The following is a 14,177-nucleotide window of genomic DNA, read 5'->3' as shown; positions in this document are numbered from 1 at the left end:
TGTGGGGCCCTGTGTGTGTGGCCCTGTGTGTGTGTGTGGGGCCCTGTGTGTGTGTGTGGGGCCCTGTGTGTGTGTGTGGGGCCCTGTGTGTGTGTGTGGGGCCCTGTGTGTGTGTGTGGGGCCCTGTGTGTGTGTGTGGGGCCCTTTGTGTGTGTGGGGCCCTGTGTGTGTGTGGGGCCCTGTGTGTGTGTGTGTGTGTGTGGGGCCCTGTGTGTGTGTGTGGGGCCCTGTGTGTGTGTGTGTGTGGGGCCCTGTGTGTGTGGGGCCCTGTGTGTGTGTGTGTGTGGGGCCCTGTGTGTGTGTGGGGCCCTGTGTGTGTGTGTGTGTGTGTGTGGGGCCCTGTGTGTGTGTGGGGCCCTGTGTGTGTGTGTGTGTGTGTGGGGTTCTGTGTGTGTGGCTCTGTGTGTGTGTGTGGCTCTGTGTGTGTGTGGGGGGGCTCTGTGTGTGGGGGGGCTCTGTGTGTGTGGGGGCTCTGTGTGTGTGGGGCTCTGTGTGTGTGGGGCTCTGTGTGTGTGGCTCTGTATGTGTGTGTGGGTGGCTTTGTGTGGGTGTTAATGCAATCGGCCATGCATTTGCGAGCGATTAAGCTATTGGCATTGTAAATGACAATGCCATTTATTTATGATTTAAAAAAAAAATGTCATGAGCAATGCCAATAGCTCTACCTTTAATAATGCCGAGACCATTGCATTGTAAATGCTTGTAGAGACTTCTGACATGTTGTTCAGTCAGTTTTTTGTTAATAGATGTTAAAGAGTTGGGTTTTAATCAAGTAACTCCAGTATCAAAGCTAGAAGTTGTAGCTTAGAGATTTTCTTTTGACGATAAATTGAGCAGAGTTTGGAGAAACTCTGGTCACACAACATGGGGTAGAAAATCTGAGGTATGGTATCCTCTGAGAGGAGTGGTTACCAGGGTGCTGAAGCCTGATTAGCTAAAGTTTGGTTCTTTTTAAATGATGTGACTAGATGATTTGTTAAGGCTGTGCAAGCTATGTTTAACATAGTACTACTCATTCTGTTTATTCTTTGGAACAACCTCTCCCGACGACTGGGAAGGAGTCACGCATATAACTCTATGAAAGATGCCAATACTGGAGAACCACAGTTACAGGTGAGTAACCTTTTCCTTCATTACATTAAAGATTCGGAGCTTTAGTTAATAGCTGTTATTTGTCCTTGTTGCATGCGTGATTCAAAAAATATTTAATGGCTTGAATCCAAGTATGGTGTAGAAAAAATGGGGGCCACCATGTTACCCTGTGGAAACTAACTAACTTAATATAACAGCCACATTGGTACATAGAATGTTTTTAAAGTATTTTCAAAACAGCAGATTGCTAGTAGGTAAAACCTACCTAACTTTAGAGTATGTAAGATGTAAATCAATTGCATTATCCAATGCAGAAACATATGGACCACCATACAGTAAGAAGACACTACATACATTGATGGGTGCTGCAGACAATGTCTGACAGGGAAAGCAAAATGTGCTGAGCACATCTGACGCCAAATAAGCTAATAGTGCAGCACACAGTGTGATTGTACCCGGCAACACGTTCTAATGGGGGAATTGAGCTGTTTCAGGCACTTTTAATGGTGTTCATGTAACAGTCCAATTCTTTTTTTTTAAGCAGTCTGTCTGGCCCAGCTTGTCCCAAGTGCACAGTGTCATCTTTAAGACCGACCATTGATGAGTCCATCTAGTAGCTAACCTAGAAGACAACTGCACGCCTTGCCAGTGAAAAATATGGGCAATAACTTGTACTGTTATGTTGTGGATCAGTGTCCTGGAACTTTGTATGAACCGGTCACTCTCGAATGTTATCAAAGCATTCTAGTGTTTGGCAGTTGCTGAACGGGGATAGGGAGCAGTTGCCAGTAAAGTTCTCATCTTCATCATCTGCCAGGGTCTCTGACATAATAACTGTATGATTTTAGTCCGGGGTCCATGAGCAGAGGGCTGTCTGATAAATGAGCAGGGCTGATATGATTAATGAAGAACAAAGTATGTGAAGTTAGTCTGTTAGTGTCTTGTCCTCAAATTGTTGTTACCTCAATTGCTAATGGTCAGAAGAAATCTAGTTTCAGGCAGTTGCTTGCCCTCGTGAGTGGTGTTTCGAGAGATGGCATGAGGCGAAAGCAGATTGGCAGATAAAAGGTGAGATAGGATGTAACTCTGAAATGATATGCACAAATAAATTGGTATGTCATTGTCGCTGTTCTCACTGAGCAGGGAAATTTGAGCTACAGTGTCTATACCTGGAAAAAACGAAGGAGCCTCGAAGTCTTACATTTCTAATATCTTACTACAGACCACAATCTTACCAGTTTGGACTTTTATTGAAGCTTCATCTTGAGTTTCTCTGTAAGAATCTCCAACCTGTGTTTCCAGTTTTGAGGAAATTATGTTCATTTTCTTTTAGTATTTGTTGTAGTTGGTGTAATCTGTATTTAAAACACTATCTGAGGACCTTGAAATAAATAGTCAAAACGCCGTGGCACTTTAAATGTCACCTTTCTTAAATACATAAAGCTTCACCGAGATCTATCATCTTTGCCAGCACTCTCGTGTATATTTGCTGAATATCTCGAACCGGAATACTCTACATTAGTTAACATTATCAATGCATAGGACCTGTTGTAGTTGATTAAAAAAAAGCTAGTATTTGGTCGAGAAGGTGAGAACTGATACAAGCAGAATATTCTCTATTGCAGTCCAGAGAGTGATCCTGATACATCTCATGCCCTCTGGAGCGATAGTTATTTTATTTTGTGAGTTTATTTTGAGCTTTTGCTTGAAGTCATTGGAGTTAAAAATTGATGTTTCTCGGTATTGATGTGCATATCAGCAGCTGCCTCCTGTTCCTTCATTAGAGCGTGGAAGCCCACTACTGCACAGGGTGGGAGTGGTAAATTATGTGGATCTATCAAGACAGAGTGACTAGTATGCTATCAGCATTTGTGTAGCACACGTCTGTTGTTTGAATGTTCTTGTGATCTTGGCTGTCTGCGGGTGCTTGTTGAATAGCTGTGTGGTTTTTTGGTAATAGTAATTGTGTTTGGTGTGTGTAACAAGAGAATTAGTCATTGATGTGATTGGTTGATGGTTCCTGCTTGATACATAGTTCTAGCTGTTCTGGTTGTTCGCTGATGCCCCCAACATCTTTGGCAAACAGGACCCCTTTAGCGTGAAGATGGAGGGGACACTGGCCGCTTCGGCATTCCTCCATGCCAATCCAAGCCATGCCCAGCCCGAGGTCATCTACTCTGACGCCTTTGAATATGAAGAGGATGTTGTGCCAACACGCAAGACCAGTCAATCAATCAATCAATCAGGTCATTTATAGAGCGCACTACTCACCCGTAGGGTCTCAAGGCGCTGGGTGGGGGGGGGGTGCCGTTACTGCTCGAACAGCCAGGTCTTGAGCTTCTTCCTGAAGGAGAGGTGGTCTTGGGTCAGGCGCAGGTCGGTCGGGAGTGAGTTCCAGGTCTTGGCGGCCAGGTAGGAGAAGGACCTTCCTCCTGTAGTCGCTCTTCGGATGCGGGGGACGGCGGCGAGGGCGTGGTTGGTTGATCTGAGGAGGCGCTTGGGAGTGTAGAAGTTGATCCGGTTGTTGAGGTAGCTCGGGCCTTGGTCGTGTAGGGCTTTGTGCGCGTGGGTGAGGAGACGGAAGGTGATTCTCTTGTTGACCGGTAGCCAGTGCAGATCTCTCAGGTGTCCGGAGATGTGGTTGCGTCGGGGGATGTCGAGGATGAGTCTGGCCGAGGTGTTCTGGATCCGCTGGAGTCTCTTCTGGAGCTTGGCCGTGGTTCCGGCGTAGAGGGCGTTGCCGTAGTCCAGTCGGCTGGTGACGAGGGCCTGGGTGACCGTCTGCCGCGTCTCGGTGGGGATCCACCGGAAGATCTTACGTAGCATGCGCAGGATGTTGAAGCAAGACGAGGAGACGGCGTTTACTTGTCTGGTCATGGAGAGGGAGGAGTCCAGGATGAAGCCCAGGTTGCGTGCGTGGTCCGTCGGTTTGGGTGCGGTGCCCAGGGCGGGGGGCCACCAGGAGTCGTCCCAGGCGGAGGGCGAGGAGCCCAGGATGAGGACCTCCGTCTTGTCCAGTCCAGTGACCAGTGGCCCTCGAATCAAGACCACACCCAGGGGCGTAAGTATCCTCGGATCTGACACTCACTCAAAGCCTCACAAGAGTCCACACACTGGGGCAGATCACCACTCGCACAAGAGTCAGGCTTCAAGCCCATGTACAAAAGGCCGCCACCTCCTCTGCCATTGAGCTCCAGTCAGCACCGAAAGAAGGAGCCATCCAAAGGCATTAATCCCTCTCAGCCGTCAAACCTCACACAGCCCAAGGTCATTGGTCAGCCTCACTCCCTCTTGAAGTCGGTACCAGGGCCCTCCATTGACCGCGAAAGCACCTTTGGTAGTTGGCTCAGAGGAATCGGAGCAGCCCATTCTGTATACACTCCAGGAAGAGCTTGACGCCATTCAGAAGTGCTTCTTCATTGAAGCAGTCACCAACCCCTCATCCAATGCCATAGAGACAGGGGCCCTAGCTCTTGCCCCTATGTTCTACTTTCCCCTGCCACTACCTCCACCTCTGCCTCCACCAGTCTCACTGCCATGTTCATGCACACCACGCCAGCTGTCTTCGCCAGAATTGTACGGAGGGGTCCTCACAAACCTTTTCGGATCCAGGCAGCCCCTTGAATCTGAAAGTTTGGCTTAGCTTGGTGAATAGTCAAGTGCATCCATACCTATATCAAAAAACTGAAAGGACCCTACGCCTATCTTCCCTCCCCGCACGGCGCCCTTGTTCTGGTTATAAAAGGCACAGCCGTGACTAGCTGACATATGCAAAACGGCCAGAAGATCAAGCCCACATACATTTACCAAACACTATTGTGTGGATATACTTGCTTGCGAGCCGGTGGTGCTTGGCCAGATGGCATTGAGAACTTTGTTTCAGATATCTGCACCCTACACATGCTAACCACTTCTAATAGAGTGTACTGCTTTACAGTCTATGCAAAGTATGTGTATCTACAGCCGCACATTCTACGAACGGAAAATGTTACCTCCAAGCATCTGTTCGTAGTGTGTAGTGCTGTAGATTCACATGCACCCACCCTCCTTCCCTGGAAGTTTGCTGCATATCTCATGTTACATGTTTGACACTGTACAATGCACATGGTATGTTATTTCACCACTCCAAACATACTTTCACCCGCTGTGAGCAAAACAACCTAACATGGACTCGATGCCCATGTACATTGTCTACCAAGGAAGGAGTCCCATGCAAGACTCGAAAGCCTATCAAGAAATGACCGAGCCCAACACTACATGGCAGAAGTATGCAGAACATGTGAATCTACAGCATTACATGCTACAAACGAATGCTTACAAGGTTAGTAACATTTTCCTTTCTACGATACTTTGCCGTGGATTTTTCCTTGTATTTTGGGTACTGACACTGAAGGTGCGCAATGTAATCATTATGAAAACCTCAACAAAACCAAGAATATTTTTTGCCCTTTCTGAAATGATTGAATATTCCTTCATGTAGAGGAGACCATGGATAGGCTCTTGCAGTGTAAGGTTTTCGACCAATGCCATATTCATCTTCATTTGCAGATAAAAATACACACCCAACTTGCATTTTCCCGGACAGGTTGTTCTCCCTTATCCTCATACTCCATCTGCTGCTTCTCTGGCTGGGTCCTTGTTGTGCTTGGACCTAACCACGGAGTAAATTTGTGCCCGTTTGACTTTATTCAACATTACATTTTTTTTTTATGAAAAACTATTTTTTTCATCTATCCCCCTTAATGTTTATTTTCGTATTTTGCCTCACGCCATGCACTTTTTCATAATTTGATTAATTGTTTTCATGTAATTGTATTTGTACCTGCAATTTGGAGAAAATCACTTTACAAATTTAAGTAAATATAATTAACATCCTTAGACTTGAAATTGTATTACTGATCACAGCTTGAGCTACATTATGTTCATGACTTCAGAAAAAGTAACGACCTGACACCTTAACGAACGATATGTACGTATGTTGAGCTTTTAGCTGAATAAAAACCTCTTCACATTCTGTTACTGAAATATTTTCCTTACGTTTAATTACTGGAAAGGTGGGACTGAGAAGCGAGGGAGACTTATCTGTTGGGTGGTACCATGACATTTTTGACTACAGACTATTTTTTTAACGTTTTAAGTTGCTCGCCATACAAATAGGTTTTCCAGCATCACTTCAAATTTTAAAAGTAAAAATGTGTTTGCTTGGAAAGTGTCCCAGATAGGTTTGAGAGTAACTAAAGCACTGTGTGTTTTTACTTCTGCAGGTATGGGAAGGTCGATGGCGTGTCATCCCACACGATGTTTTACCTGACTGGCTGAAAGACAATGATTACCTTCTGCACGGGCATAGACCACCACTGCCCTCCTTCCGAGCGTGCTTCAAAAGCATTTTCAGGATACATACAGAGACAGGCAACATCTGGACGCACCTCTTAGGTAGGTGATGATGCAAAGCAGTCACATCTGTGGTGCAGGAAGCGGTTTGCCAAACCTGACCTTATCTCTTTAGTGCGGAGAGGAACATTTTGGGCTTTCGAGCAACATATCAGCAACCTGGACCAAATGAATTTTTTTTTTAAGTTATGCCAAATTAGACATCGTAAAACACTAGTAAAATAACCTGGTATATTATTTTGGTATTTGTGTTCCGCTTATGTTATTGTGAAATTAGTATTCCATAATTTCCAGTCAAGTCTGCAATTTTAAATTATTAAACCTCTGTCATCTACAACATCCTTTAATGCTATTGTACCTTCTTAGGAAATGTACATTCTTCCACAAAAATGCACATTTCTTAAATTGTGCAACGACCATTACTACAGTATTATGCTTTTTCGTCAGGAAGTGAATTCATCTTAGTGTTATTTGCCGAAAATTGATCTTTCCCTTTCATAGATGCGCCTCATGGACACAGCCTTTGCTTCGATGTCCCTTTTTATTTCCCTTTGAATCTTTCAGTGTTACAAATGTGTGCGAAGACCAACAAATTCAAAGAAGAATGTCAAAGTGTGGCTCTCTTGATCCTCCAAAACCCCTAAGGGAATAGAACGTTTATGCAGCACTTTATACAATCAACTTATCTCAAACCAAATATTTGTTCATCGCGACAGACGAAGAACAATTCTTTTTCAACGTCTCTGAGTTACAGATTTAAATGATCTGCATTTTTTTTTAAATAAACAGACCGCTAGATATAGAATTATAAACTCATTTTGGCCACTTTTGGGCCTTGGAAATGTTTGCAAAATTAATTTCTTAAAATCTAGAAGAAGAAAGAGAGAGTCAGCAAAGGGGGAAAAAGTGGAAGGGAAGAATGGAAAGAAGGAAAACGTGAAAAGTAAGAAGCAGGGATGAAAAAGAGCCTGCAAGAGTGAGATTAATCACCAAAGGTCTCTAGGCGCTTACAGCGTGTACCAGGAGCCAGGAATCCCTTAGTCCCGAAGATACTAAGTGCAGACTAGGTGGGTTTATACAAATGACTCCGTAAACAAGATGGCTTTGAGTTTCCTCCTAAATAGAAGTAAAATCGTTTCCCTGCAAATATTGTCCGGGAGCTTATTCCAGATGGGGGGAATCACTAGTGAGGATGCCCCCCCCCCCCATTGTAGCTCTATTAACGCACAGACAGGCCAGTAAGCTAGCCTCAGATGACCGGAGGTGACATCCCGGCACATAGGGCTTCAGGCGGTCCTTGATATATTTGGGCGCTACTCCATATTGTGCTTTATGTGCAATGCACAGACCCTTGAATCTGACCCTCTGCTTGATAGGGATCCAGTGTAACTGTTGTAGCAGGGGGTGGTGTGTGCTCTTCCTGGCAGTTTAAAAATCATCCTTGCTGCTTCATTTAAAACCACCTGAAGTTTCCCCAGGAATTTGTCAGGAAGCCTGTTTATACTGTGTTACCGTAGTCCAGTTGTGACAGGATTTGGGCCGTCACGACGGTACGCATGGTGGAAAATGACAACAGGGTCCCGAACTTCCGGAGTTGTCAAATCAGGCCTGTGCAGCTCCCCACTACAGCAGACACCTGGTTGTTTAAGGGTTAGCTTGGTGTCCAGCTTGATGCCCAGACTCTTTACTGCTGGCACTGGTTTCGGGGAGGTACTAAACTCTTGGGGCCAAAAGAGGCTTGACCAAGGTGAGGCCCCTGTACTGAGAGCAAGCACCTCTGTCTTATCCGGGTTCACCTTGAGTGAATTGGAGGTCATCCAGTTCATGGTGAGCCGGAGGATATTCTGGACATTGAGTTGTGCCTGGCGACAGTTATTAACTCGTACAATTAACTGGGTGTCGTCAGCGTAGTTGAACACCTGACAGTCTAGTTTTGCCAGACTTCTACCAACTTCTGGAGGTAAATTTTAAATAGCAGGGGGGACAACGCAGAGCCCTGTGGAACTCCCCCCAGTACAAGACACCCTGCCTGGACCTACATTTTCCTAATTGGACCTTTTGAGACCGATTCTCCAGAAAGGAGGTAATCCATTGGAGTACCGTCCTGGTTACTCTCAGCCGTCGGACACGGGCCAGCAGCTGCACATGGTTCACCATGTCAAACGCGGCTGAGATATCTAATAAGATCAGTGCAGAGGGATTCTTATTATCAGCTGCTAGCCTCAATTTATCCAGCACCGAGAGTATCACCAGCTCAGTGATGCAGGGGCCCTGAATCCTGCTTGCTGTGTGTAGAACAGCTGATACTCTTCCAAGAAGGACGAGAGAATTCTGAGCATGTGTTGCTCGAGAACTTTGGCCAGGAAAGGAAGCCAGGAAATGGGTAGAACATTTTTCAGATTGTTAATGTCAGCCCCAGCTTATTTCGGCAGTGGGATCACCATGGCTTCCTTAAATTTGTGAGGTACCTACCCTGTAGCCAACGAGAGATTTAGTAAAGACATCATTTCTGGCTCTACTGCTGGAATGACCCTTTTAAACACCAAAGGGGGGCAGGAGTCTTCTGGTGACCCAGATTTTATTTGGGCAGGGTATGCTCAGACGTGAGTCCCTTGCTCACTTTGCCACTGGATTCAAGCAAGCCTGGCTGAAGACGGCTGCAATGCCAGAAACCGGTCCTAGGAAGCTTGTTTCCGGTCCAGGGAAGGCATGGCTTGGCAGTTCGGGCTGGACTGTTCCCATGAGGCACAGGGTCAGACTGATTTGCACATGGCCATGTCTGAACTGGGGTGGCAGAATGGGCTAAAGAACGGTGATGGATTAAACCCAGATCTGTTGACTGGGTGTGAGTGTTTGATTGGTTCAGATACTCCGTCCATCACCACCCCCTTTTGTACCGCTCAGATTTTATTTTGGCCACAATATGTGCTAGACCGTTAGAGTCAAATGCCTGGAAGGTGTTGAGAGAGCCGCCCAGAAACTCTGGTGAGTCCACCACTGACAAAGGACAGGGGGAAATACGAGATGTTTTTAACCTTGGATAGGAACAAGTCCTGTACCTTTTCACAGTCTGCTTGATGAGCGACCGTCCTTTGTTCTTTTGTGTGACTCAACTCCTTGAGTACGTTAAAGGTCTCTCTCTGAATGTCTGTAGCCTTCCTGATCCACTCTTCATAGTACACCGATTCGGATCTGGTGATTGATTTTTTTTTGTAGAGGGCGAGTTTTGCCTTATACTTCGCATAGCCTTATTGGCAGCCATCGGCAACCCCAGTACACGGCCTATCCCTGCTGACGAGGGGTGATACCCCGAAACACGTGTCCAGGGATGGCGAAGACAGCGAAGATAGCAGAAGATCGAAAGATGATGCATCGCGAACACTTTACTACATTGACCAGAGTCCTTAGGGGTGACACCGCCGGTGTGTGAGTAGTGTGCGACCCCACCCCCATTTGTTACTTCTCTGGGTATTCTAGGTCGTATGATTTCCACCAATGCCTTTCGCATTGACGGAGAGCCTGTTTTTCGACTCTTAGTTTTTGCGTGTACCAGGGGGCACCCTTATATCGAAAGCTGATCTTAACCCAAAAGTGAGTCTTTCGTACACCAGGTCAGGATCCCGGACTGTGATCCTGAATGTACTGTCTCATTTAGTGTTTCCCTCAGCTTGGCGTCCTCTATCTTGCGCCAATTCTGTGCTGCCCTCCAAACTGGGTGTAGGGCGGCTACCCACAGAAAGTTCGAAGCTGATCAGATAATGATCTGACCGGCTACATGGTCTGCAATATGTGTGAAACTTACCTGATGTGGTCCATATAAGGTCTAGAGTGTGACCCTTCTCGTGAGTAGGGGACTCCACAATTTGCTGCATCCCCAATATACTCATAGCCTCTCCGAACCTACTTGACACACAATCCCTAGGTTTCAGATTCCAATTTTAGTTAAAATCTTCTAATACCAGAATCTGTTGGTATCTTGAACACAGATCGATAACCACTTCGTGGAACAGGTCATTAAATAACTGGGTTGGCCGAGGGGGGCAATACACCACTACCACTATCAGACAGGATGATTTGAGCCCGATCTTAATCCCCAGTACTTCTGACCCATCTAGCCTCTCCTCGACAATTTTCTTGGTGGTAAGTGACCTGTGGCTGAATATTGCAACTCCACCCCCTCTTTTATTCCCCTGTTGATTATACATTAAGACGTCATAGTCAAGGGGAGGGAGGCCACTACATCGGGACCCGAGGTCTCCTCTAGCCAGGTCTCCATTAGTGCGAGAAGGTCAAGCTCCTTTTCCTGCAGTAGTGTAAAGATCTCTAAGTTGTGCTTTTGGAGGGACCGAGTGTTCAGTAAAGCTGCCTTTATGCCAAAGGGCACCTCTAACCCTATGTCCGTGGCCAAGTCAACCAGCATACAGTTATTCAGTGGGACTCCTGTATCCACCAGCAGGTTGTATGAGCGGAGACTTTCCACCAGAGAATCCGAGACGGTCGACATGTTTGCTGTACTTTTCAATTTCAAGAGTTCTTCCATGGAGTAAACCAATTTTTGGCCAGGTCGGGCACGGACGGGCGCAGACGGGCTTGTCTTAGGTGCGTCTTTGGCGCACCAGCGGCTCGTCCGTTGCAGCATTAGTCTTATGACTGTGAGTGTGGTGGCAACTAGCGCGCTAACCCTGCTCAAAGCAGAAGTGTAGCAGGATGCCTCCTCCACACAATCAGCACACAGCTGCGGTGGATCGGAAGGCGGTTCTGCTGAAAGCGGGCTTGAAAGGTAGATGCAAGTAAATGTTAAAGAACTTGTTTTAAAATCAGGATGGGTTTAAGTACCCAGGCGTGAAAAATAGCAATTTGTTTAAAAAGGCATTTTTACATTATTCAATGCCCCCAACGTGCAAAATAGCAATTCATTTAACAAAGCGCTTAGCAATGTTTACTGACGCTGGCTGTGATCAGCAAAATGATCAACGCGAGTGAGAGAGTCAGCCTCTGATCCACCGAGGTAAAAGGCAGGTAGAGTATGGTGGTGGATTAAAGAGGCATGAGGTGAAATCAAAAGTAGACAGCCTTTGTATTCGGCACGCTGACATTTAGCCGTGGTGCTGGCGGTCTTCAGAGTAACACTTTGGGTGGCCCTAGAATTTACTTTTTCACAAAGTAAGCATTGCATAGAGCCTTAATGTTACGCCACAAAACCTTTTGGAGATATATGTATGTACACACACCACACCACACCACACCACACCACACCCCTCACGTTAAGAGACAATAAACATACATGAAAGGATTTATTCGTCACACTTCCAGGAAGGCTCTGGCAAGAGGACTGCATTACTGAGGCCGTATGATGCTGAAGCTATTTATAAAACATTGTACCCACGCTCAGTGTCTGTCCATAAAATTCTTTCCTTTTCACTGTTGCCCAATAGTGTCATTTATAGGTCTCTTACATGTTTTGGTCTTCTGACCTCTATCAAGGTTGGCCCTTTTGTTTATTCAGATGCCACCTGACTTGAACTTCAGACTGTGAAGTCTGTTTCTTATATATCATTGCAGTTCGGAATTTTCTGATGTAGAACTGATAATCAATTTATATGTGACTTTCCTGACTACCTCCCCTGGCTCTCTGCTTCCTTTAGGAAGGGTGTGCTAACACACCCAGGTGCTCTTCAGACAAATCCTCTACTAGAGGATGTAGTCTTTATTTAACTTTGCTTACTCAAATCCTCTTTCTCACCATGAGACTTTGAAGTTATAATGAGATGAACTTGGGGCTCTCAACCAGATAGCTGTTCCATCTTATTGACATCCTCTCCCAGTAACACCCAACCTCATGTTTTTCTCTGCTGCATTTTTAATGACGTTTGAAGTGAACTACAGGCAACTACTATTGCAGAACTGTGCCCTGTCCTTTCCCCAGCTAGTGCCAGCCTTGGTTTCAAGACTTGCACACTTCCAATGCCTTGATCATTTAAGACATTGGTGAGAATATTTATGGTGTGATGAATATATGCCACAAAAGTCAATACGGTTATGTTCAGCATTTTCAAAGCAAAGTTCTTCTAAAGCATTGTGTGACTCGGTCCAAATTCTTTTTCAAGTGGATGTCAATGTCGTAGCATACGTTATTCGGAAAACAACGTACTCATATTCATTGTACTTGTGCATTTCTTCTTCATCTTCTCAGTTTTTAGAAAAGACGATGCCACTGCATGGTATTGCCAAAAACTGATTTTGAAAGCTGTTAGAAATTTTTAAAACTGAATATGTCAATGCACGCACGGCCCACTCTGTGTTCTGCTCCTCGCTTGCTGATCCACTTGCGCTTGCTGTTTTCTGTCTGCTATCATAACGGAAACCTGCTTCAGTCTCTTGATTTTGGTCCAAGTTTCTCTGCTCTGTTAATGCTTTAAGATCCAAGACTGTTTTATGCCATACAAATATTATCTAAAACTTTTTTCCAACTCTTACCACAGCTTTTCGATGTGTCTGGGTGACCCAGTCTGAATATATTTCTGTGATGCTGCAGAAAGTTTCCTTAACTTTATTTACACAGAGACTGTGCCATGTGAGACGCTCGTTCTTCTAGTTTGTGCTTTTTTGAGGTTTTTTGTGCAGAAATTTTCCTTTTCAGTAGTCTGATCAGGCACATTCATAAACTTTGCAGACTGTTTTTAGATCGAGCCTAGAGTCAGCGCGCATGTGCTGCTCTAGGGGAGACTTGTTGTAGTGGAGTATGTAATGAAAGCTCCGGCCACTCCCTGGCCATATTTGCCATTGGCTTGTGTCTGTGTCCTTCGTAAATGCTGGCGTCTGATTTGTGAAAGGCTTGTTAGTCCCTCCTTCGTACTGCCTTGTCTCTATTTGTACCCTCCTATGGCGACTGGACTGGACTGGACTTGTGTCCTATCAATATTGCCTGCATTAGCCCTTCTAGCGAACTCTTTGCCTAATTACATTTAAAGAGCACTGGTGGGACGCCAGCTTTAGCAAAGGAGGACGTATTTGCAGCGCTTTTACTTTTGCTTATTGGTGTTGGCTTAACTTTTAAATAATCCCCCCCTTGCTGGAGCCGTCCAAGAGTCCTACGCCTGGCCCGTTGTTGACCTCTTTTGATCAGATCTCACTGGAGGACTCATCTTTTTTAATTGCTAACTGTAAGTCTGGGTCTCTTGATTTTGGTCCAAGTTTCTCTGCTCTGTTAATGCTTTAAGATCCAAGACTGTTTTATGCCATACAAATATTATCTAAAACTTTTTTCCAACTCTTACCACAGCTTTTCGATGTGTCTGGGTGACCCAGTCTGAATATATTTCTGTGATGCTGCAGAAAGTTTCCTTAACTTTATTTACACAGAGACTGTGCCATGTGAGACGCTCGTTCTTCTAGTTTGTGCTTTTTTGAGGTTTTTTGTGCAGAAATTTTCCTTTTCAGTAGTCTGATCAGGCACATTCATAAACTTTGCAGACTGTTTTTAGATCGAGCCTAGAGTCAGCGCGCATGTGCTGCTCTAGGGGAGACTTGTTGTAGTGGAGTATGTAATGAAAGCTCCGGCCACTCCCTGGCCATATTTGCCATTGGCTTGTGTCTGTGTCCTTCGTAAATGCTGGCGTCTGATTTGTGAAAGGCTTGTTAGTCCCTCCTTCGTACTGCCTTGTCTCTATTTGTACCCTCCTATGGCGACT

General features: G+C 45.5%; 1 protein-coding gene across 5 annotated transcripts in view; it reads left to right on the top strand.

Annotated features, from left to right (window-relative positions):
- The window catches only part of ADIPOR2 (adiponectin receptor 2), a 496,680-nt gene that overhangs the window by 385,713 nt on the left and 96,790 nt on the right, over window positions 1-14,177 (top strand). For 4 of the 5 annotated variants that reach the window (XM_078673675.1, XM_078673674.1, XM_078673676.1 and 1 more), the window contains exon 4: window positions 6,357-6,528. In XM_078673675.1, the coding sequence (XP_078529801.1) occupies window positions 6,357-6,528 (172 nt within the window). Of the gene's footprint in view, window positions 1-4,072; window positions 4,154-6,356; window positions 6,529-14,177 lie in introns of those variants that run through there. The other variant, XM_078673677.1, reaches the window with a different exon arrangement.

The sequence above is a fragment of the Lissotriton helveticus genome, chromosome 1_1 (genome assembly GCF_964261635.1).
Source record: "Lissotriton helveticus chromosome 1_1, aLisHel1.1, whole genome shotgun sequence".
Lineage (NCBI taxonomy): Eukaryota > Metazoa > Chordata > Amphibia > Caudata > Salamandridae > Lissotriton > Lissotriton helveticus.
This window is presented reverse-complemented; position numbering and strand designations above follow the sequence as displayed.